The 24,091-nt window shown below is 42.7% G+C and overlaps 1 protein-coding gene across 2 annotated transcripts; it reads left to right on the plus strand.

Moving 5' to 3' along the window:
• The first annotated feature begins 1,815 nt into the window (after positions 1 to 1,815).
• On the plus strand, positions 1,816 to 15,112 carry paqr4a (progestin and adipoQ receptor family member IVa). 2 transcript variants are annotated; one of them, XM_066642813.1, is made up of 4 exons: positions 2,009 to 2,027; positions 2,180 to 2,575; positions 12,328 to 12,546; positions 14,630 to 15,112. In XM_066642813.1, the coding sequence occupies exons 2-4, from the start codon at positions 2,410 to 2,412 to the stop codon at positions 15,061 to 15,063; spliced, it is 819 nt and encodes a 272-aa protein (XP_066498910.1). In that variant the 5' UTR covers positions 2,009 to 2,027; positions 2,180 to 2,409; the 3' UTR covers positions 15,064 to 15,112. The 2 variants fall into 2 exon arrangements, with proteins under 2 accessions (XP_066498909.1, XP_066498910.1); XM_066642812.1 differs by having other exon boundaries at positions 1,816 to 2,575.
• Positions 15,113 to 24,091: the final 8,979 nt, after the last annotated feature.

Genomic DNA, 24,091 nt, shown 5'->3' on the forward strand with positions numbered 1-24,091 from the left:
CAGGTTATGCACTGGACAGCCAAAGTATTTAGATCATCACCATGTTTCTACATTCACTGCCCATTCCCTCAGCTTCACTGGCTACACAAGACCACTTTGTAGTTCTACAATTATAGACTGTATCTCACATGTTGATCTGCATACTGTGTTAGCCCCACCTTTACCTTTTTTTAATGGTCAGGACCCCTACAGGACCACCAGAGGACAGCTATACTTTAGGTGTTGGGTCAGTCTTAGTGTGGCAGTGGTCTGTTAAATGAATAGAGGGCCAAAGTGGATTTACAGATCTCTGTTTTTATTTCCATTCCCTTTCACCCCAAACTTTTTCTAATTAAGTTTGTAGCGTTCTGACACCTGGATATTATAAACGCTAAGTTTATATATTGGGGAAATCGTACACTGTTCCTGTGTAAACTCTCAGCTGTGAGGTGCTGGAAGTCCTGATACCTGTAATCTGCATTTCATTAACCATCCACCAGGCCATTACATTACAGCACAGGAGAGGCGTTTACCTTGTTTTATTTCCCACATGTTTTCAGGCAAACCGCTAGCGTGTGGAGTCATGGAGACCAATTGGAGCGCAGTAGGAGACTGTGCTTACCAATCCGAGCTCAGGAGGGCGGGGTTGTAACCAATCGTAGCGCTACAGGAGGCGGGATGATGCGGAATGCAGGCGGGAAAAGAAACGCGGATGAGGCGAGTCAATCTGCTGCTGCTTTATGAAACGGGAGAGAGAAAGAAGATGGTCGGAGCGTTTTGGACACGAACTGTCGAGGTTTATCGGGGGGGAATAACACCGTAGAGCAAGACAGGCTGCCTCTCTGCAAGTTTCTCGTTTGAAAATAGCCTGTTTCAGTGGTTCCGATGTGAGCGAAGCCGTTACGTTGACGTTAACGATACCGCTGCGGTCTCTATGGGCCGTTAGCAAACCGCCTAGCAACCGGGGCTCGAGCGCGGCTATTGAAACACACTGACACACGAGGCGTATTTTTCAGCTGTTTTTCACCTCCTTTTTGCTTGGGACATTCATTCTTTTCTTCTCTATGTGGGAGTCGCTCTTTTATTCAGCTTTGTAGAGGTGACAGCGCCTGATTAGAGCTGTTTTCCCACTAGCAGAGTGTCTTTTCAACCACAGATAGAAACAGAGCTGTTAGCTAACGCTTTGACTTGAATGGCTTTCAGTGATGGCTTTTTAAAATATTATTTTTCTTGTTTTTATTTATTTTTATTTATTTATTTATTTTCAACTATGTGCTCCTTTCTCTTCAAAAGTATTTGCTCTCTCCACTGGAATAGTTTTATCAACCTTTCAGCCTGCACAGGGCTGTGAGTTTGGGTCCAAATTCTTCACAGCGAGGGTCCTGTCAAAATTAAAATGCTTTTAAATGGACACACGGGTCTCTTGGCCACACCAGCATGCTGTTAAAACACACTCTGAGCCTGTGTGTGTGCTCCTATGAGGAACTGGGATTTTAACAAAGGCTCTTACACAACTGCTGGTTGTTAGATATTTATGAAGGTGTTATACATTTGGTTAATGCAAGTTGCCAACCTGGTTATCCGACAGGGCTGGACGATTCATCAACACAGTAAAACAGGACTGGTAGCATTTAAACCTCAAGATTCCATCCAGAGCATGGATGTGCTGGTCTCATTATGGAAATCATAAAAGCACTGGAACTTAATATACATAAATGTGAAATATTATATAAAATAATAAGCAATATTAGCACAATCATTCAGCCCTGTCAGTAACTACGTCATATCCACTGCTGGACCTTCCAAAGTGTCTCTAGCTTTTAGGTGAGCCATGAATTGTGGTGACTCTGTTCACCAAACCATGAAGTTCCACCTGAAACTCACAGAGGACAAGTGTAAGATGGACAAACTTTCCCTCTGCAGTCAAAGCTGACCGACTGGTGCTTCCTTTTTGGGAGATTTGGCAGCTTCAGGGACTTTTTCTCCAGAAACCTGAACACGACCCCCACTTCACTAGCGTGGAAGATGTCATCGGAGAACTGGCCAAGGTGACAAGACCAGACTGGGCTCAAAGGTTAATGTACTGGCTGATTGATTGGAGTTAAATGTTGCAGCCCTGTGCATGGAAGGCTGTCATTATGAAGGCTGTGTGCTTTTTCTTTCTTCATCCTTGTGGATGACGGTCCAATCCCTATTTCAGCAGCCAAACCACGGTGGAGGACTAACTCCTGCTCAGGCGAAGGAATACGAGTCTCGTCTTTAACCTCTCCGGCCAGTCATGCTGCATCAGGCAGGCGTGAGTTCCCATCCCGATGCCTGTGGTGTTCAATTCCCTCTTTATGAGCAGTAACCGTGCTCCGCCTGTACATACATGTGCAGCTGTGGTGTTGCTGTTGCGTTGTCTTTCTCGTCCTATCCGTCCTCGCTGCTATGGCCTGTCTAAATGGCCCCAGGTTACTGGACTGGGCAAACTCTCCTCCACACCTGCAGTTCAACAAATACGTCCTCACCGGCTACAGGCCCATATCATCTGTCCAGGACTGCATCCGAAGCCTCTTCTATCTTCACAATGAACTGGGCAACATCTACACTCACGGTGAGCAGCGCTGATTTAACCTTTGCCTTAGTTCTCTGGCTCAGCACTAACACAACAGCAGGCAGAAGTGTCTGGGATAATCCAGACTTAATCTTTAAGACTAGCCTTCTTTAAATGCGTTCTAGAGATTGGGGGTTTCATACAGTTTATGGGATTCTTTGCTACTCACCTTGATTGGGCTTTGCTCTATACACTGTTTGGTCACTTTTAAGGGTTGGTTTTCCATTACAACAGCCACCCACCCTGCGTTTCTAACAGGAACAGCGGGCTTTGGAAACCACAACAATAGCGGTGGTAACTTTAAGCACTGTTTACGCATGGTGTATTGGCATGTTGTTGTTGATGTTGTTTTTGTGCTTGTTGTTGTTTGGGACTGAACATAGTTCCGTCATCAGTTCAGACAGATCAGTAGAGTTTGTTCCGTCGTTGCTGCAGCGTTCAACTCTCACTGGATTCTTTTGTCGGCCACCAATCCAAGGAGCGTTTGAACCTCTTCAAAAGACCACAGGGTTGGATAAAAACAAAAGTGATCTCTGCTGCAGCTGGAGATTTTACAGATGGAGAGTTGGTGCTGGACGTATGCACTGCGTGGTGTAGAGTGAGGACTCTCTCTGGACCATCGGCTCTCTGCAAGGATTACACGCCACGATTTAGTCACTACTCTGCTCGCTCTGAACCATGCTTCCAAACAAGAACCCGCTTCCAAATTTATATGACGGAGAAGCAAATATGCAGAGTAGAGCCGAGCCTAATAGAGTAGGTACCATGCATTGGAAAAGTGTTGCAGCACTTTCATTGGGTTCACTCAACTGATTGAGTAATGCGTTTTTCGTGTGTGTTATAGAGAGGCCAGAGAAAAAACACAGTTTACATCAGTGTAAACAAGAAGGAAACATTTGCACTGGCTCAGTGTTTGGTGTGTAAAGTTATACTATTGACAAGAGAAATTTAGATATTAGATATGATGTTTGAAATGTTGTCCATTATTCACCGCTGTCACAAAAGGTTGTAAACTTCTGTCATCTGCTTACAACCACAGATGTGCTTTGAATTCATATTTTAGAGCTAGAGCTGGAAGAAGAATTGTTTAAAACATCAAAATCTCAATTTGAAAGGGTGCAAATTTGAAATGCCAGGTGCTTCTATTTTAATTCTAGCCTACAGGTTTAACACCTCTTAAGGTTTGTCCTTGTGGTTAGAAAATAAATGAATTAATTCATTTCACCTCCAGAAAATTATCAGAATGAAAATTAATTACCTTTCTTTGATGTTTCCCTGAATACACTTTATATCAATCGAGAGCAGACCCCAATGCAGAAGGGAGGACTCAGCATCGTCCACAACAACCAAAATAAATAGTGTTGATATTTCTGATATGATTTATACAGCTGAAACAGCCTGGGGTCACACTGGCCTTATAGAATGGACAGTAACTCTACACAGGACACTGAAAATATATGGTCACTGTTATGTTTACCCTTTCCCTTTAAGTCAGGAAAGTCATTAAATAAGAAGCAAGACCACATGACACCAATCATTGATTTACAGATTATAAACTCTGAATGACCCCAAAGATTATAGTAGAGTTAATGGGGTGTTTTATCTTTCATAACAGAGTTATAACAGAGGCATCCAAACTGTGCGGTGATCATGAAACCAACGATTAAATGATATTACATTTATTGAAAAAATTCACAAGCGAAGTATTGGTCAGAAATTATATAAATTAGAAATTAATTATCACAATTAGATTTCATCCAAATCTTTCAGTCATATCTGGGACATGTTTTATGGAGGTAGTCCTACATCATTTTAAATGAGGGTTTTAAAAAGAGTGCCAACAGTCATTTAATTTTCAGTCATGGAAACTGGGTTGCCTTTACAGACAAATAATTTTTTTAAGCATTTTTAAAACCTGGGGCTGACACTGTGGGATAAATGAACTTGTGCAGCGTTGAAGAGAAGAGGGCTGTAGACTGAAAGGTCATTGGTTCAATTCCCATGAGCAGCAGGAGGATTGGGTTCAGTGGGAGTAAAGGAACAACACAGTCCTCCTCCTCAATCCCCAGGCGCCGGGGGTGGCTGCCCCCAGCTCTGGGTGTGTGTTCACAGCCCGATGGGTTAAATGCCACAGATGGGTTAAATGCGAAAGACACATTTTGTTGTACGTTGTACAATGACAAATAATCGCACATTTCATATCGTATCTTGATTCAGACGGAGTGCTGAACTGAAAGGAAACAACTAGCTGTTTATGGCAACACGTTTTGCATACGACACTTGCAAACGAATCTTTATCCGGACATTGTCATACAGATGTAGCAGCGTGTTTAAATACAATGTGAGAGATGAGGCTATTGATTCATGTTAATTACTTCAGGTATTTAGAGCAGAGTTTGTCAGTTTGTGAACATCTATTCCCTAAAGCTTTCATTATCACTGGTGATAAATTTCTTCTAATTTATCTATTCTCACCTCTCCAGAGCCCACCACTGCAAGTTTTTTGAGAACTTTTAGAAGTGGAATCACTTTATTGGCCACTGTGCTTACACACAATTTTTTTCTCCACTTTTAAACCAATCAGTGCAGTGAAACACACATTTACACACATTACTGAACACTAGGGGACAGTGAGCAGTGCCCGGCGCGGTAGGCAGCCCTATCCAGTCACGTGCCTTGCTCAAGGGCACTTCAGTCATGACCCGCCAGCTCTGGGGATCGAACCGACAACATTCCGGTTACACACCCAGTTTCCTACCCACCAAGCCACAGTGGTTTTAATTACTGAAAAAAACAGTTAATAAATTTACTTGAGAAATATAAGAACATGTCAGAGTATGAAAATAAATGTAGTTTAATTACACAGTCATTTAAATATTTATTTTCACCTGTGCCCCTGCCCCCCTACAATTCCTTAATGTGCCCCACAAATTGAACACCTCTGTTCTAAGAGATGAGAGGAAAGGATTAAAAGGGTCTGAGGCATTTGTTCTGTGTGTAAATATATATTGCACTCCCTGGTACGTGATTAGGATGAATCAGGACAGTGGGTTATGTAGGTGTCCTCTAATGCCCTTCTGCAACATGAAGAGTCACACGCGGTGGCAAATGAGCTGACAGCTTTAATTTTTACGACTGCTCTGTTTTATCTCACCATTTTTGTGTACTGTGGGCTGCGGGACAATCCTCAGCACATTTGTGCCAGATTGTATTTTATGCAGAATGGGTTATTAGTCCGCTCAAGTGCCTCACATTTCCGTATCTCTCTCTGGGCTCTAAAACTAAACCTCGATGAAGGGAGTGTGGTGTGTGTCAGAGCAGGGCTTCCCCCTCACTGAAGCAGAGGAGTGAATGTGAACAGCTTGTGTTACCCCTGCACTGAGCTTACGCTGCAGCCTCCCAGCATGCAGTCCTTTTATTTGTTGTCTAGCAAGCAGGATTTCGGGGGCTTTAAATGAGTGACACAGCTTAACTTGACCCACACGCTGACTTTGCTTCAGGAAGCTGGAAAATAAACGATGCGCTGGGTCGTCCTTCTCCTGCAGAACGCTTTTTTTCTGCTTAGCGCTTCAGTATTTCCAAAAAAATATGATGGTGTCTCAATGTCAGATGGTAGTTCAGGTTAAATAAGCTTATTATTGCATTATTACATTATATGTAAGTCTAGAATTATGGCCTCTTGCCAAAACAACGCCTACAAACACGAAATTACTTGATCGGTTCTGTTCCTCTTTTAAAATTGCACTGAAGGTAGGCACTACCTAGAGAGAAAGTTTTGCCAGAATGATGTTTTTAGATTTATTCATTATACATAGTTTTTTTTTTGTTTCAAATATTGTATTAACCTTTGCAGTACAGTTTAAGATAAAAATTATTATTGTTATCGGACACCACCACTGCTACATCTTGTATTTATGTAAAGTTTCAGAACTGAAACTGAAATCAGCAGTTAAGTTCAGGGTGTATGTGATGTGAACCATAGAGGTGTAAGCCATACAGCAACATCCTGATGCACACCAGAATAACAGTTACACAAACAGTCCATTTTGGTGTCTTTAGCTAATTAATCGGCTAACTCACTAAACATAAACCAGCAAAAGATATGTAGCCTCCAACCTTACCTCCTGACTGACTGTCAGCGCGACCAGACACAAATTTGTGTCTCAAATTTCACCAAACTTAAGGCCTTTTCACACCAAGTCAGATTTTTACGGATGAAAAAAATGCATGTTAAGTTTTGAAAACAAACACGTATATCAACAGTGCCTTTCACACAGAGTCTGACGGACTGTGACTCTGTACAATTCTATTTTCTGCGTTTCTGGGATGCGTTATAATCAGACCAACCAATCAGAGCGCCATTGTCATGGTTATAACACATACAAATGAGCATTAAGATGGCGGCTGAACAGCTCATCTTGTTCATAGCACAACACAAAAGATTAAAGAACAATCAACATGCTGAGAACTAAACTGCAGCTGTTAAAAAAAATTGAATCCCTTTTACTGAGAAGAGCGGAGCCTCAAACTTCCCAAGTGACCTTTGGAAACACTGCTGAACACTGTTGTTCTGGAGACTGGGGGGTTCAATGTTAGAAGTAAAATAATAAATTCATCATTGCTCCATCCAGCGTCTTCCTGTGATTTCAGAGCTGAGACAAAAACTCATCTGACTTGGTGTGAAGGTTAAACTACATTAAAAAACACTTACGTTTTTGGTATGAATAGTCCTTTAAACTCAGCATGAAGTTTCAGCATGAAATGTATTCACCCCATTGTCTGCGGTGCAAAACCAGTGACTGCATCACAGTGAGATTCCATTAGTAATGAATGGGAATCCACTGGTGAAACTTCACTGAGTAAAGTCGTGTGACCATGGCTTAATACTATTGCACATGGTCCTGTGAGATGTAGAAGAGTCAGGATGTAATAATCAAAAACTGAAGTTTGAAGAGAATTTAAAAATCATCTTGGCATCCTGACACCATGATGTGTTAAAGTTTATCCGAGAAGAGTTCACACTAATTTGGATTTTTTTATCAGTCACATTCAGACAGAATTTTATTTTAGACATCTAGTGTTAAAGTGGAGTAATATTACCCACTCTATAATGAGCCAAAAACTGCATCTGCTCAAAGGGGTTAAGATGTGGGGAAGCAGTTAAACAGCACTGTTTAAAACACAAACATCTCTTTATAATTATAATAAAAAAAATAATAAAACATTGAATCAATATAGTACTTATTGAGATACTCAAAGTCGTTTTATACACATAAAATATCAGGGAAACCAAAGTGCATAAAAGCATTAAAACGTATAAAATACAAGTGAAATAAGAGAAGAAAAATACAACACAATACAACACTACTTCAAACAATAAACTGACAAAACATAACAGCTAAACTTTGAAAATGAACATTAGCTCATCTATTAAAAGCACAAAACTGAAAAGGTGAGTTTTGAGGAGTGATTTAAATGCCGGGTCAATGCAGTTGACCCCCCGGAGACTTTTAAAATTGTGATTTTGATCATTTTTCTCCATTCAAACTTGTTATAAACCAAAATGTGAACCCAGAATTGAGCAGAGTCCACCTCTCGATGTGTGATAGTCTGAATATTTGAACTCTTTTAAACAGCACATTGTGTTATTCTGTACTGTTATTATAATAATACATAGCTCCATAGTCGTGACACTAAAGAATTGAATTCTGAATTCTCTCTCTCTCACACACACACACACCGTACAGTTTATGTGTAAGAAAACCCTGAAGGACACATCAAGTGCAATCCTCATCATAAATCACAAACTGCACAGGTGCTTGTAGGGTTCAGTAATGCAGGGCTTCGTATTCATCCACAAAGCTTATGTGTGTGTGTGTGTGTGTGTGTGTGTGCACGCACTAATAGGGACAGTCATTTTGCATAGGCTTGGTTAAGCACGCTCTTAAGAAGCAGATTTGCCTGGAGAAGTTGCAGACAGAGCTATACATTGTTGTGGCCTGGTGCTCTGTGTTTGTTCCCCTTTCCCTAGTGAATGTTTCCACCTGCCTGTTGTCCTTAGTGACCTGCTGAATTAAAACGAGGAAAAGACTTGGGTTTTGACGTGATGAGAAAAAGCTGTCATGTTGTTACATTCTTCCTGACAGGCCTGGTCTTGACCGCTGGCTCTGGAGGTGCTGAAATGGGCTTTTGTGCTATAGCACTTCTCCTGAAAATAGGGCACTTTGTTTCTTGTATTGATTTTTATGTGATATTTGATCCTTACCAGAGTCGCAGTACACAAGTGTCTACCTGGTGGTATTAAAGAGATAGTTGCTGGAAAGAATCTCTCTGCCTAAATGAAGTAAGGAAGCTAAGACATGTTTGGGCTCTGGATTTCAAAGAGTCTTATCTTGAATAGGAGCTCAGAAAAGGAAAGTTCAGAAAGGACGCTCATATCTTATCAGTGCCCATATTATAGTCATAACACACGTACCTCAGATCATGTTGTGTTTTAGTTTCTGACTGTTTGGGACATCAGTGTCTATTAACATTTCTATTATGTTTTAACTATGTAAGTAAAACACTTTGTTTTTGCTGTTTCTAATCTTTAAATCTGGCATTTTTTCGGGATCTGTCCATGTTTATGGTTAGTTTCTGTGTTTCTGTCTCCCTTAGCCTGTGAGCTGTAGGGCAGCCTTGTGACTCACGAGTGCACCCTGTTGTCTATAGGTTCTTAAAGGGAATGTTTACGACTGTGCAGAAAAAGCTCTAAGCTCCATGTCTTTTAAGGTGGAGCTGTGTGTTTGAGGAAAATAATAACTGTTGTCTGTAAGTGTTTATTCACTGTTTGAATTCCCACAGAAACTCATGTGTAACTCGAGCTGTTTAATTTTGTAGCACTGTCGCTAATGAAGTTAACTGTCTCCTGATTTTGGAGACACTTCCACTTTAAGTGATCCAAAACAGCAAACAGTGTTTCCACCCTATGGAGCAGGAATACAGCAACATCCTCATTTCGGTTCATGCTTCTTTATATTTGGTGTCTCTTCATTGTCTAAAAATACTGCCGTGAGCAGAAAGAGAGCGAGACCAGTGTACCAGACAGAGGCAGTAAGTTTCGTAAACACATTAGACTGGTTTCGACGGGAGAGCAGCAAATGGTGAGGAAACATCTTCTGTATTTTATAAAAAGTGTTTTTTGATTACAGAGTTACGCCTTTAATCTTTGGAGTCTTGGGGTGTTTTCACACCTGCATTTTTAGTCCGGTTAAATTAAACTCAGGCTTGTTTTCACCCCGGGTGTGTAATTAATCACACTCAGATGCAGACAAAACATCCGTACAGACACCCACGAGGGGAGGTGGTCTCAATCTGATTCAGAACAAACTCCGACATGATCCGACCTGGGTCTGACCCAAGTATCAAATGTACTCAGCAGGTCGGTGCTAAATGGCTCCTGGAGCCAGAGGTGGTTTGCTAACTGGACTCAGCGGAGCAAGTAAACAGAGAACTGGATAAACTTTAGCCACTAATTGGAGAAATAGAACAGAAACATGAACTACTCCAGAACACAGGACCTTCCTTTGTTCACTTTTCTGCTCCCACCCCAGTCAGGTCTGACCTAGTCTCACGTTGGCAGACTCTCTAGGGAGTGCCTTTCGCCACTGAATATGGCTAAGAACCGCCTACTGCTGCAGATAAAGAAATCTGACTGGCAAACTGACCAATCACAAGTCTGTTATTCTGGCATGACGTGTAGAAGTAGGCCGTCTTTATGATTCACGTCGGACCAGTAAGAGCGTAAGTACAGAGAACCATTCAGACGGCAGCTGGCAGAATCCTGAAAGTGAGGCCAGATTTGTGCACTGAAAGTATTAGACTCTCTGTCAATTTGTGGGGCTGAGCTCAATTGTGAGAACTGTCCAAGATTATGACCTTCTTAACTGATAATTTGGTTTATTAAACATTAAATCCACCTCAGCACATGCTTCCGCTTTCTCGTCACCTCCAAACCTGACACCTTTATCATAACTGCTTTTTGCTTCGTTTTCCAGTCTGCAATTCACCATCGTCACAATCACTATGAACTGCGTTGACCTGTGAAAAAGGGCAGAGTATGTTTTCATTGTAACCACTGCTGAGTTTAAAAGAGAATCTGAGTAGTGGCCTAATTTTATCTGTGACTCACTTTTGTGCTTCGATGTCATGGTTTATTTTAAAGTTAACACAACATTAAAACCTAATGAAGTGAACACCGTCTCCATACTTCCTTACAGTTTACTATTATATTTGTTTCTACTCGTAGACACACTCATGCCTGGTGTGTGCACCCTGTTGGAGTGTAGGGGCCATGCTGACGCACACACTCGACCATAGAGTAGAGAGCTTGTGGTCTATCTATAGCAGCCCAGCTGTGGGCTTCTCTAGTGCTGAGCCAGGGAAGATAACTGCCTCAAAATAAACCTGTTAGACGGCTGGGGTGCTTTTACCTGGACAGGAGAAATTGTCTGACATTAGGAGCTAGCGCATGGAGGGAGCATAGAGAGAGAAGGCTAGATGGAGAATTTATTGACTGATAATGATGAGGCATAGGGTTGAATGTGAGAAAGTGTGTTTATTTTTAAGGAGCAGATATTAAAATGAACCATTTGAACCTTTAATAACTCCGGTGCTCTCAGTACAGCCAAAGTGCGAAAATACACTGTACTCGGCTGCCTCAGGCACTTCCTTAAGTTCACGTGTACATCACGGTTATTCAGCTCTAGGGAAGTCATAAAGCTCAGGGCAGGGCGTGTGCAAACACAGTGTACAAATACTTCTGCTCTCTGAGCCCAGGAGCTAAAATACCAAATAATAACCAGAAGGGAAGTGAGCGTTTCACCAAAGGAAACAATTGGAACACATGTTTACACTCTTTTAAGAGTGTAATGATACACACTGCACATAAATACCAGATGTAAAATCACCCCAGGGTTCTTACAGTCACATTTTAAACACATCTTCAATATGTCAGTACACATTATTTACAGCGTCTGTCACTGACTGACGGTCATTAGAGGGCGCTGTCATCAGTTCAGCACTCAGTTTTAAAGGTAGTTTAAAAATATGAATATTGTCAAAGCCGAGAGGTTTATGTTTGATGGTGATGTCATGTTTCTTGTTTTTTCTTGGCCGTTTTTCTGTGGTGTTAATATTGTTCACATTGATATCGGAATTATTATATTGTGTCGACTGAAATGAGGAAATATATCGTGATATATAGTTTGCTCGTATTTTCCAGCCCTAAATGAACCAATAGAAACCATCAAAACATGACTGGAATTAAATCTTTTTACTCAGAGTGAGTGTGTCAAGCTGTCAGTGTGACAGGGTGACTGTGTGAAATTGTTCACAAGTGTGAGTGACTGGGTGATTGTGAGATGTTCTGTAATGTATTAGTTCTGTGTCCAGGTTACCTTCCTGCCTTGTGCCCTCCCTTGACATGTTTTATGAGCTCTCTACCCTCTCTGACCATGATCAGAGTGAATTGCTTATAGAAGATGAATGAATGAAAGAATGAATGAATGAATGGATTTATAACATGAAGTTAAAAAGGTTTTTCTTCTGCAAAATTAACATTTTGGAGATACAGCAATTTTGTCACAGTCACAAAATTTTCTATTTAAACAGCAATATTATCAAACTCAAGATTTCATCACAAAAAGAGCTTTTCATCCTTTTTTTCACCCTCTGTCCATCCTCATGTTTACGGTATGTTTTTGTATTGGCAGGAATCCCTCTGCTCTGTTTCCTGGTGCTGCTCCCTCTGAACATCCCCTGGTCTCAGATCAGTGTGACATGGCTGGGCGTGGTGCATTTCCTGGCCTGTTTATCTCCACAGCTGGGCTCAGTGGTCTATCACCTGTTTATGAACCACGAGGGCGGAGAACCTGTCTACAAAACCCTGCTCACCTTAGACATGTGCGGCATCTGTATGATCAACACTCTGGGTAAGATCAACTTCTCCACGCTGACAGTTAACATTCGGGGTTTCAGAGATAACAGCAGTCTCATATTCTTCGTCTTCTTCTTCTTCTTCTGCTTCGTCTTATATAAGAACATCATACTAATGGTGCCATGCTGTTCTCCCTTTCCTTACAGTGACCACCAATGGCCAGCAGCTGTGTCATAGCTAATCATGGTGTATTCTCTAAGTCCGTTCACTGCATGTCGATATTTATATTATTGAAGAAGTATTAAATCAGCGGCACGGTGGCGCAGCAGGTAGTGTCACAGTCACACAGCTCCAGGGACCTGGAGGTTGTGGGTTCGATTCCCGCTCCGGGTTACTGTCTGTGAGGAGTTGGTGTGTTCTCCCCGTGTCCGAGTGGGTTTCCTCCGGGTGCTCCGGTTTCCTCCCACAGTCCAAAAACACACGTTGGTAGGTGGATTGGCGACTCAGAAGTGTCCGTAGGTGTGTGAGTGTCTGTGTTGCCCTGTGAAGGACTAGCGCGCCCTCCAGGGTGTATTCCTGCCTTGCGCCCAATGGTTTCAGGTAGGCTCTGGACCCACAGCGACCCTGAACTGGATAAGTGGTTACAGATAATGAATGAAGTATTAAATCATTATTTAACCACACTACATAAAAAAAAATCAAACCAGTTATGGTGTATATTACTGTGTTTCTATCAGCCAATACTGAACAACATTTCCTCATCAGAAGAGCTCCACTCTGGTTTTCTTTTTCCATCTCCTCTTCTATTTCCTTCTCTATGTGTCTACTGCACTCCACTTTCCCCCAGTTTTTCTTGTTCTCCTGGTGCTGATTCATAGTTTTCTCCACCTCTCTTGCACATCTGGATATTTTTGTGCTGTTGGGTCACACTCTGAGTGGCTGTGGAGGCTGAGGCCGATGCTGACGACACTGTGAGAGTGGGTTTAGCAGCCTTCAGCACAAATTGATTTGTCTTCCCTGATCCCAGCACATTCCTCTCCACAGTGTCCGAGTGCCCTTACTGATAAACAGCAGCAAAGAGGCATCATATGGATTTTGCTCAACGTAAAGCCGCATAGAGAAAATGGCTCAGTCCAGGGTAGTGAATAAACTCAATCTATATCACAGTTAAGAGTCAAGCCCTGGAAACTTATTTCCTTATGAAGATAAGTGAAATTATGTAAAGTGCAAATGTGCAGTATTATACATTAAACGTAAAGAAATAACTTTCATCCATGGAGAGAATGTATTGTTTTGGCTAGGTTTTGTGAGATAAGTGACAGCAGTGAGGACTTGGTATATAGGTATGAGACCAAAACAACACAACAGTACTTTGTAAAATTAGTATAAACTCAATTGATTCATACTGCTGATTTAACTGCTGTTTAAATATTAAATAAGTGTTAATGATATTTTGTTTATATTCTATCAGAAAATAGCAGTGCACTGGTTAACTGGACCAAATGCAGCTAACAGCATCCAAAATACGTTCTCTTCAGTTCATTTTATACCACAGTTTTGGAGGATTAAAAGTTCATTAAAGCCACACAGAGCACAGTAACTCACTGTCTCTTAACATCTTTGTAGCGTAACTGTATGTAGGAGTAAACCACAGTAGCTCATGTCCATCAGTATTTCAGCGTGTATTAGTTGCAATAATATAGTAAATCCATTCTGATGAAGCTCTTATGTCTGTGATTAAGTTTAAAAACAAGGAAATCTGTACTTTAGGGTAAAATATGGGCAAGAAACTGTGATTCATCTCTATTAAACACACAAACTGTTGGAATCACTGGGCGCAGGGCGGGAACACACACTCACACATTCACTCACACATACACCTACGGAGCGTGGGAGGAAACCGGAGCACCTGGAGGAAACCCACGCAGACACGGGGAGAACATACCACACTCCTCACAGACATGGGACACCAACCCACAACCTCCAGGACCCTGGAACTGTGACAGAGACATTGCCTGCAGCACTACCCTTTATCCTTTATTCTGTACCCTGATTCATTAGAAGGTAAAATGAACACTCTGGGACTTGTATGAACTGTGTATTGTTTGCGTAACTCATGAATTATTTTTCTCCCTCAGGTGCTCTGCCCATCCTCTACAGCACGCTGCTGTGTTACCCCTTCACGCGCACCGTGGCGCTGCTGATGTACATCCTCTTGTCCAGCTACGCCATCTACTGCGCCATCACAGCCCGAAGCCGAGTCCGGCGGCTGCGCTCCTTCGCCTGGCAGGCGCTCTTCCGCTTCTCCTTCTTCCTGCTGCGCTGGGTGGGTGTGGGAGGGGGGAGCCCCACCTCCCTGCGCCACTTCCTCACCATGGACGCCCTGGCAGTGGTGGGCGGAATCATCAATATCACCCGCATCCCCGAGAGGTTCAGACCGGGCCTCTTCGACTACTGGTGCAACAGCCACCAGATCATGCACGTGTTAGTGGTGGGCTCCATCCTCTACTTGCACTGGGGTGTGCTGGACGATCTGCTGTGGATCAACACTTACCACTGTCCCACAGACTGACCCCCCCCCCCGGGCCCCTGGACTGGCAGCGGGTAACAGGGTTTCAGGACCTCCACTGTGGGGAGGGTTTTAGGGGATTTTAGGGGACTCTGTGGGATGTAGGGGAGGGAGGGTTGTTATTTAAATGTTGAAGGTGAGCGCAGAAAAATCTGAAGTGCGACATGCCGCCTTACACACACACACACAAACACACACAATCGTGCTTGTTCGTGCTCTCAAATGCAAGAATGTACATATCTGCGTTTACCTACCAGTGTCTGTGCATGGAAATGTAGTCCACTGTTGACTTCATACAAAGACTTAAGTGTCAGTCGATGACTACAGAAGCTGTAGGAACGCACAAGCACACACACACACACACACACACACACACACACACACACGTGAATATATACAATAATATGCTACTGAAGGTTATGCATTGAATTTTCTTGGTTCTAATGTGCACTACTGTACAGTACTTGGCAGAAGTTAAACCCCAGCCTTGATTTAATCTCCTGTCCAAATCTGCAGGGATGTTTTTCTACGCCTCCAAAGCTCAGTTGTGCTCCCATTTGCTGCTTCTCACTGAATCCCGACCACACTCTGGACTCTGGGGCGGTGAGCCCATTGTTCTGAGAACCACCAGCAGTTTCTCCATTATATTTGCAGATGTGAAGCCCACTCACTCACTAACAGTCACTCATTCACGGTTAGGAACTGCACCAAATGCGGTGCTATTTCTCACTTATGTACGCATGCTTCGGAACCACTCCACACGGAGGGACTTTTGTGAGTGTGAGTGAATGTGTGAGTGCATGTCGCCCTGTGAGGGACTGGCGCCCCCTCCAGGGTGTGTTCCTGCCTTGCGCCCAATGATTCCGGGTAGGCTCCGGACCCCATCACAACATGAATGACTGCAGAATATGAATTAACTTTGAGTTCTCTTTTAGGAAAACTGGACATGAAAACCTGTTCTTTTTCTGGTCTGAAACAATGGTACAGGTCAATCTACACTCAGTTTAATGGCCTGGCTGGTCTTGCATGGTTGTTTTGAGCCCTATTTCGTCCGTACCTTTTAATATTATTTGGAAAGTCCTGTTCTTACAGTTAATTTCTTTTGCTGTGCTCCTTTTGTAGTTGGGTTATCTTATATCTATTGTAATTTCTCCTGATGGTTCCTAAGAGGCCCCTTTGACTGGAAGTTTTATAACTGAAAGGTGCTCTCTGACTTCTTCACAGTCATGATCATCATGTACCATTGTCTTATACTTGCAATGTCTTTGGCAATGATTGATCCATGCACAAATGACGTTCACATATGAATCAAGTAAATTCAATGCATTACTTCTCTCAGCATCTCAGCGGCAGGAGGTCCAACGTGTCTCATTTTTACACCAGCGTCCCGAGCATTAATTGTAAAAACACTGATGATGTGTCTTAATGTATGTAACAATGTAAGGTGCAACTGAGCCGCCAAACACTTGGCTCTCAAAGCAGAATTAGTTTGCATTACACTACATAAATCTACATCACACAGCCACACATCGCTCCCAGCGGTTTGAAAGCATGGCTTCCACGTAGCTTGTTATGAAGCCAGGACTTTAGACCTCCACACATCTTTCCATCGCAGACCATCACTGTTAATGCATGCCCTGCGCTGATGTTCCTCACACACACACACACACACATGGACAAACAATGCACTACTAACACACACTGTCACAGCAAGGTCCACTGGGAAATACTTGAGTTACAACCTAAAGGTATCTGTAAATGAGTCTGCATTACCCGTTCAACTCCCTCTTCCTCCATCATCGCTCTGTCATCACACTCCTCACTCTCTCCTCCGCTCATGCGTCACTACGTACTACTTTTTTCCTGCGGGCCGGAGGGAAACGCTCACTCCTCCTTAGTTGCTGCTGTTTTCGCCGGATGACAGAAGGGTTTAGGTTTACAGGCTCACAGCGGTCGCAGAGACCGCAGACTGATATTTCCTGGCTGCTGGTGATTTTATTGACATGTTTATTTGCCAGCTTTTCATTCTTCTCATGGACAGCCCTCAGCAATCAGGAGATTGCCTTATTTTAATCTCTACGTCGCTAGATTGGATTTCAGTTCGGCTCTGAATTACTTTCCTTCAGAGCCTTTAACCCCAATTAAACGTGTAACGGTACGTACAACACAAGGCAAATTATATCTTCTAATGATTTTCTGCAGTTTGCCCAATGGCTGAACTGTTTCTGCTGAGAATTCCCATCAACCTGCGAAACTGAGAGATTAGCACTTACTCTGAGCTTAATTATTTGCCAAAGTCATCATCAGCAGTATTCTGATGTCCCTCCTCTCAAATATTTTGCAGCGGTCAGAGAGCCGATGTCCAGAGAGATGAATTACTGTCGCCTCAGGTTTGATTAGGGCTCTTGTTTGAGCTGCCGAAAAAGGACTAGTGTTTTCCTCGCTAGAACAGCCAACCCCTTCATTCGCAGTCATTGATAGGTAGATTGCGTTCTTGTCCGGGGCTATAGATCAGCTCTTGGTGCAGACTGTACGATAGACGATAGACTAAGAGAACTATTCCACACGGACTGCATTGTGCATGTCTCTACTGCACTGTCGGACTTAAGCACTGGTCAGTTATTAGCAGAGCATGACTGAGGATGACTGAAGCCCTTCCAACGTTCCTGATTAGGGTTTTAGAGATAGATGAATCAGCCATGACATATTCAGAGCCACTGTGTCAGCATATCGTTTATAATCACACCCTGTTTCACACTGTTGGCACACCTTTGTTTACTTTGCACGGACATTGTTTATTTATACTGCGTGTGATGCACTCTGTTTACCATGCTGTTTTACATTATTTAAGATATATGTAATATATTTTATGAATATGGATGCATGTTAAAAGAAGAGATCAACTGCTACTTGTATTAGTAGTCTGACCTGTAGTGAAGCCTTCGTATCCTTGTGTGGCCGAGTCTGTGTAGGAGAACGGTTTGTAAAAAAAAGACAAAAACAGACGCAAGAAGTGCATGCTAGTTAGACAGTGTTGCCCATCTGTAAGAGGCACAACACACTCCAAGTCTCCTTTACATACTACTTGCCAAATGAAGTATTCAGGGCATCAGGTGCAGGAAAGAGTTCCCCGTCCTGAAAAGCTGAGGGACTTTATACAGAAGCCTCACACTCCCCGCCTTTTCTCCACTTGCTTCTACACCATTTCTTCCAGAGCTCTCCATCCCTTTAACGGTATAAAAACCAGTACAAATCACTATAACCAACTAGTGCATGTTGATAGCTTGAACTGTACTCACCCCCACAGTATTAAATGTATGCGGAAAACTGGCCCGACGCATGTGCATTGTAGCCACTGATACATTTTTTGTGGGTCAGTCCAGTCCAGAGTTTTTTGTGTAGTTGCAGAGATAGAGCTTCAGAAAGGCGTGTCTGTAAGGAAGGGAAGGAATCAGAGGCAATACCATATCAAACTTCAAACTGCACTGTTGATTTTTTTTACAAAAAAAGGGCTTTGGGTCAAAAGTGGACACCAATAACGAAAGTTGTTACTTATAAATAATGTAAATAGCTGTAGGTATGTAAATTGTATATGCATACGATGCGAACAGTAAACACTGAAACACGTTTTTATACCCGTTAATGTATAAAGCAGAGGTATTCTCAGTGAAGCTGTGGACTTGAACATGTTTTGACTCATGGAATAGAAGAGAGACCTTCAGATGGAGAAGACGTTTTCATTTCAAACCTCCAGTGACGTTAATTTAAACTCTTTAAACTCATGATTGTGACATCACTAGGACTCCTTAAAGATAATTGAGTTACTAGAGTGTGATGTCATAGACTCCATGATTGTGACATCACTATGACTCCATCAGGATAAATGAATTAGTTTGATGTCATAGTCACCATGATTGTGACATCACTATGGCTCCAGAAGGGTAGCTGATTTAACAGTGTGTCATCATCACGGTGGCTTCATAAGACAACGGTTATCATTTAAAGATGCCATTGACTGTGTGATTGTGACATCACTGAGTTCATCAAGTTATCTGAGTTGTCATATTATGATGTCATTGTGGTCACTTCATAATACGAAATTGAATTATATTAATGTGTAATGTCACTGGCCATGTGATTGTGACTTTATAATGAATGAGTAATTGTAATGTGGTCATGTGATTGTGACATCATTGTGAGTTCATAAGGGTAACTGGGTTATTCTTATTAGACTACTGAGTTATTGCACTGTGATGTCATTGGCTACATGATTGTGACATCATAATGATAATTGAATTATCAGTGTGACGTCTCTGGGATTGTGATATCACAGTGACTCCATAGGGACGTCTGAATTATGTCAGTGTGATGTTCTAGACTACATGATTGTGACATCGCAATGACTACATAAGCATAATGGAGTTATAGTGTGATGTTGTCGACTACGATTGTGATATCATGGTGACTTCAAAGGATAACTTAACAGCTTGGAGTCAGATCGGTGGTGGCCTCTAACGCTGAGGACATAACGAATGGCTAATATGACCTACTAATATTTAGTTGTCATTGTTTATTACATTAGGTAAAGGACAGCTGAGTCCAGACTGGTTTACACCTCAGCTTTTCCGGACAGAACCCAGTTCGGTCTGTGATTCTGCTCAGCCACCTGCCGATGCAGTGGGGGACTGATGATGAACACATCGACTGTTGCTGACCTGGTGGTGGTGGTGGTGGTGGCGTTGGCCTCAGTCCAGATGCTTTGACCTTCTAACATTTCTGCAGATTTTGCGCTACTGATTTACTGCGCAAAAGCAGAAAGGGTTTAAAAACGCTCTCTCATTTTTTTAGTTTGGAGAGCATGTCCACCTCAAGAGCTTCTGTTGAAAAGGGATTTGTTTTTGTTCTGTTTCTATATATCTATATTTTTTTTACATGAAGCGTTCAGCTGGGATGTGGTGAGTGGGCTTCAGTTGAGGGATGGGGGCCCTGACAAGCTAATACCTCTGATAACAACAGGATATCTATGCAGATGTATTTATTATAAACACACATGGGCATGTTTATGTGCATATGGAAAAAACAGACAAAAAAAATCTAAAAAAGCTCCCCAGTGAAGAAGACGATCTGTGAATTCATAGTATCAGCCATTTCAACCATCCTGGGCCTTTTCGTCTGCCCTGAAATGTAGATGGATCTTACACTGATCCTGGGCCAGTTACATTTGCATTGTTTGTGCCATCTTTCTTGTTTGAAGGGCCAGCATTTCTTCTCTGAAGAGCAGCTGCCCCTTGAGGGATCAGCCATGTACAGAAGCCATTGCTAAGTGCTTCCCTAGGAGGACTTTAGCCTGTAGTTCATCAGTTGGAAAGATAATGTATGGCAGAAAGGTCCCTGCAGCTTTTTTTTTTTTGCCCATAGACTTTCAAAGTAAAGGACAGGAGAAGCAGACTATGCTGTAAACAGTCTGTAAAAAGAGAATATGGGTGATCCTTGTCTGTATTCTGTGTCTTCTGATACAGATCCATGCACTTGTATGAAAGCACCGCTCAACAATGTCTTTTCTCAGTATGCAGGTGCTGTATATCCTGTCAACAAGCATTTATGAATTAGTCATTATGAATTATGGTTATTTAAATTATTCTCAGTTGTTCTGGGACAGATTGCCACTGAAAATGACACTCTTAACCTCTGTATGTGTAAAGGATGTGACTGCCAGCGCTCTGTGGAATGGAGTTGTTGTCTGGCACCATCTAGTGCTCAGATTCACCTCACAGCAGCCGGCCAGAGGTTAAAATGGGAGCAAAGTGACAGTGGTGTGAATGGCCTGATGTGATCACATGTTCCTTCATTGAGTTACAGGGATCATTTCTGAAGAGCACATCTTATTTTATTCCTCTAACACGATTCTGTCTTCACCTGTTTATATTTCTGTTCGCTGTTTGTACATTTGGTTGACTGCTCAATGTAGTCCTACATACTTCATACATTTCACCCCGACAGATCCCTCCAGTCCCCCCGGTCTCCTGCAGCGATTGTGCAATAAATCGAAGTCTATATTTTTAAACTTTCCTCTAGACTCCAGTTATTTATTGTCGCATGAAGACTAACATGCATGAGAATGTGTTGTTTCTTTTCTTAACATTGTAGGATGTAAACCTTATATTTGAATGAGTAAATCAATTCTGCAATGCATTTCTAGAGCTCCAGAGCACTTTACATTCTTTGGGACATTAGGGGGTCGACTCAGCCCAGGGCGATGTGTCGGCAGCCGATCCACACCATCCCCCTCACACATCACCTGTTGAGTAAAGAGGGAGTGGCTGAGCTGGTTTATTTAATATAGGGACAATCAGGAGGACAGAAGTGACCTCAGTGGCAGATTTAGCCGGACATCAAAGTAAAAACCTTGACTCTTTTTGAGGGATTGCCTAAGAATCTTATCTGACCTCAGAATCTCGTCTGAAGAATGGCATGGTTTATTCAGGCATTGGGATACACACATAACGCAGGGAGAGCGCCCTCTGTTGGCCCCACCAACACCACCTCCAACAACCATCCAGGCTTTTCCTAGGTGGCCTCTATTCAAGTACCAGCCTTCAGTGGATTTGTATGTTCTGATGTTCAGGTGTCTTTTTTTTCCAGTCAATGAAAAGATGTCTTCTGTGGTTGAAGTGGGGCTGCTCTGAAGATGAGGACAATGCAGCACTCTGAATAGATATTGCTCAATGAAATGGAGCTTTTCCACTGCATGGTACCTACTTGGCTCGGCTCAGCTTTTATGCTTTTCCACTAGGCAAATCTGTCACCTGGTCCATAAATACAGGTACTGTTTTAATCCTGGCTCACATCAGGTTCAAATCAAACCAAGTTGGGATTACGCTAGGCCTTTTGAAGAGGTTCAAACCCTCCTTGGATCGGTGGCTGACAAAAGAATCCAGCGAGAGCTGGACGCTGCAACAAGGAAGGAGAACTCTACTGATCTGTCTGAACTGATGATGGAGCTGTGTTCAGTCCCAAACAACAACAACAACAAACACGCCAATACACCATGAGTAAACACTGCTTAACGTTACTGATGCCGTTGTTTGTGGGCTTTATAGTGGGAAACCAACCTGGGACGAAGCGAGTAGAACAGAGTACAGTTGAGTAGAGCAGGTACCATAAAGTGGAAAAGGGCCAAAAGTAAAATACTGTCCAGGACTGAGCCTAGTCCCTGCTGGGGAAACACAAACCACTATTTCTGTACAGAAACAGAGGAAACATGGACTCCGTTGTTGAGATTCTCCAATGTTGCATCATCTTCTAGAAAGCTCTCAGACCATTGAGCTCCACTATAACACTTGGGACAGGAGATCCTTCTAGTGAAAGAGTTGCAAGAATGAACCACTCAGAAGTAGCACTCATTAGAGTATTTTATTTTCACAATATGCAGGTTGTCAGTATTTTACTGTAAATTTCAAAGGGTTCCTATTACAGTGTAATTTTTGACCCTTGGTCTTATGGTACTAAAACTTGCAGAGGGACACCAGAAGTGCAGCTGCAGCATCAACATTACTGACCACAGTTGTATTTCCTCATACAGCCTATATTCGGTCTGACATTAAAGCCTCAACATGTCACTGGAGAGCTTCCCCGAGCTGTGACAGAGAAGAGGAAGCAGGACCTAAGTATTGTAAGTTTGTGTTTGGTTGCGTCATGTCACTGTGCCACTGTTGGTATAAGATCTTGTCCAGGAGAGGAATATCCACTGCACTTCTCTCAGCCTCAGACGGTCAGCAGAAGAGTGATCTTGAAGTCCCATCCCGTCCTGAACAGGTCTGTTTATCTGCACCCACCACAGCCCCCTGAGCAAAATAAGTTTTAAAAATGTTAATTTTATTTAGCATTCATTTTTAATCAAAATTTACAACAGCAGCAATCTTGCTTTTTTCACAATCTATTTTTGCCATTGGGGCGGCACGGTGGTGCAGCAGGTAGAGTTCCAGTCACACAGCTCCAGGGACCTGGAGGTTGTGGGTTCAATTCCCGCTCCGGGTGACTGTCTGTGAGTTGGTGTGTTCTCCCTGTGTCCGCATGGGTTTCCTCCCACAGTCCAAAAACACACGTTGGTAGGTGGATTGGCGACTCAAAAAGTGACCGCAGGTGTGAGTGTGTGTGTTGCCCTGTGAAGGACTGGTGCCCCCTCCAGGGTGTATTCCCGCCTTGCGCCCAATGATTCTAGGTAGGCTCTGGACCCACCGTGACCCTGAATTGGATAAAGCGGTTACAGATAATAGATGGATGAATGGATATTTTTGCCATTTACCATTTGATCCAGCACAGGTTAGGAGCCCTAAACAATACAAAGAAGATTAACATAACACCACATTGGAATGATAAGCATCTGATGGCTTCTGAGAAATAATCCTGCCCCAGAAATCACTCACTCTTACAGCTGCTCTGGGTCGAGGCGAGAACAAAGCCAGCTGTGCATTTACTCTGGTGCAGCAACAGAGATAAAATTCAGCTGGCTATATGCGGGCATAATAAAGCTGTTCCCTGCATCATCCAACTGAAATCACATCATACCTTTGAATATGGAAATACTTTTGCTAACTCAAACACTTATGAAAATCTAGTCTTGCATTCCCCACGCCAAGAGTACTGCAGGAAAAGAAGTTTGACGGACACACAAAAGGACCAATCACAAGTGTGCTATTTTGACATGATGTGTGGAAGGAGGCCATCTTTAATATTCACGTCGATCCAGTAAGATCCAGGACTAAAAGCGGGTGTATACCGAGCCAATCAAAACACAGCTGGCAGAATCCTGATACTGAGGCCAGATTAACACACTTAAAGTATCAGACTCTTCATTAATGCTGGGCAACTGTCTGTGACTGAGAGTATTCCTACACCAGCTATCTTCTGATTGGACACATTGCATTTGCCGGACTCATTCGAATAAAGTACAGCTCTGCGCTAATTTTGGCCACACCGAACCATCTTTTCACAATGGGCAGAAAAGTTACTCTCTGATGGCTCCGGGTCC

The sequence above is a fragment of the Hoplias malabaricus genome, chromosome 13, assembly GCF_029633855.1.
Source record: "Hoplias malabaricus isolate fHopMal1 chromosome 13, fHopMal1.hap1, whole genome shotgun sequence".
In the NCBI taxonomy this organism is placed as follows: domain Eukaryota; kingdom Metazoa; phylum Chordata; class Actinopteri; order Characiformes; family Erythrinidae; genus Hoplias; species Hoplias malabaricus.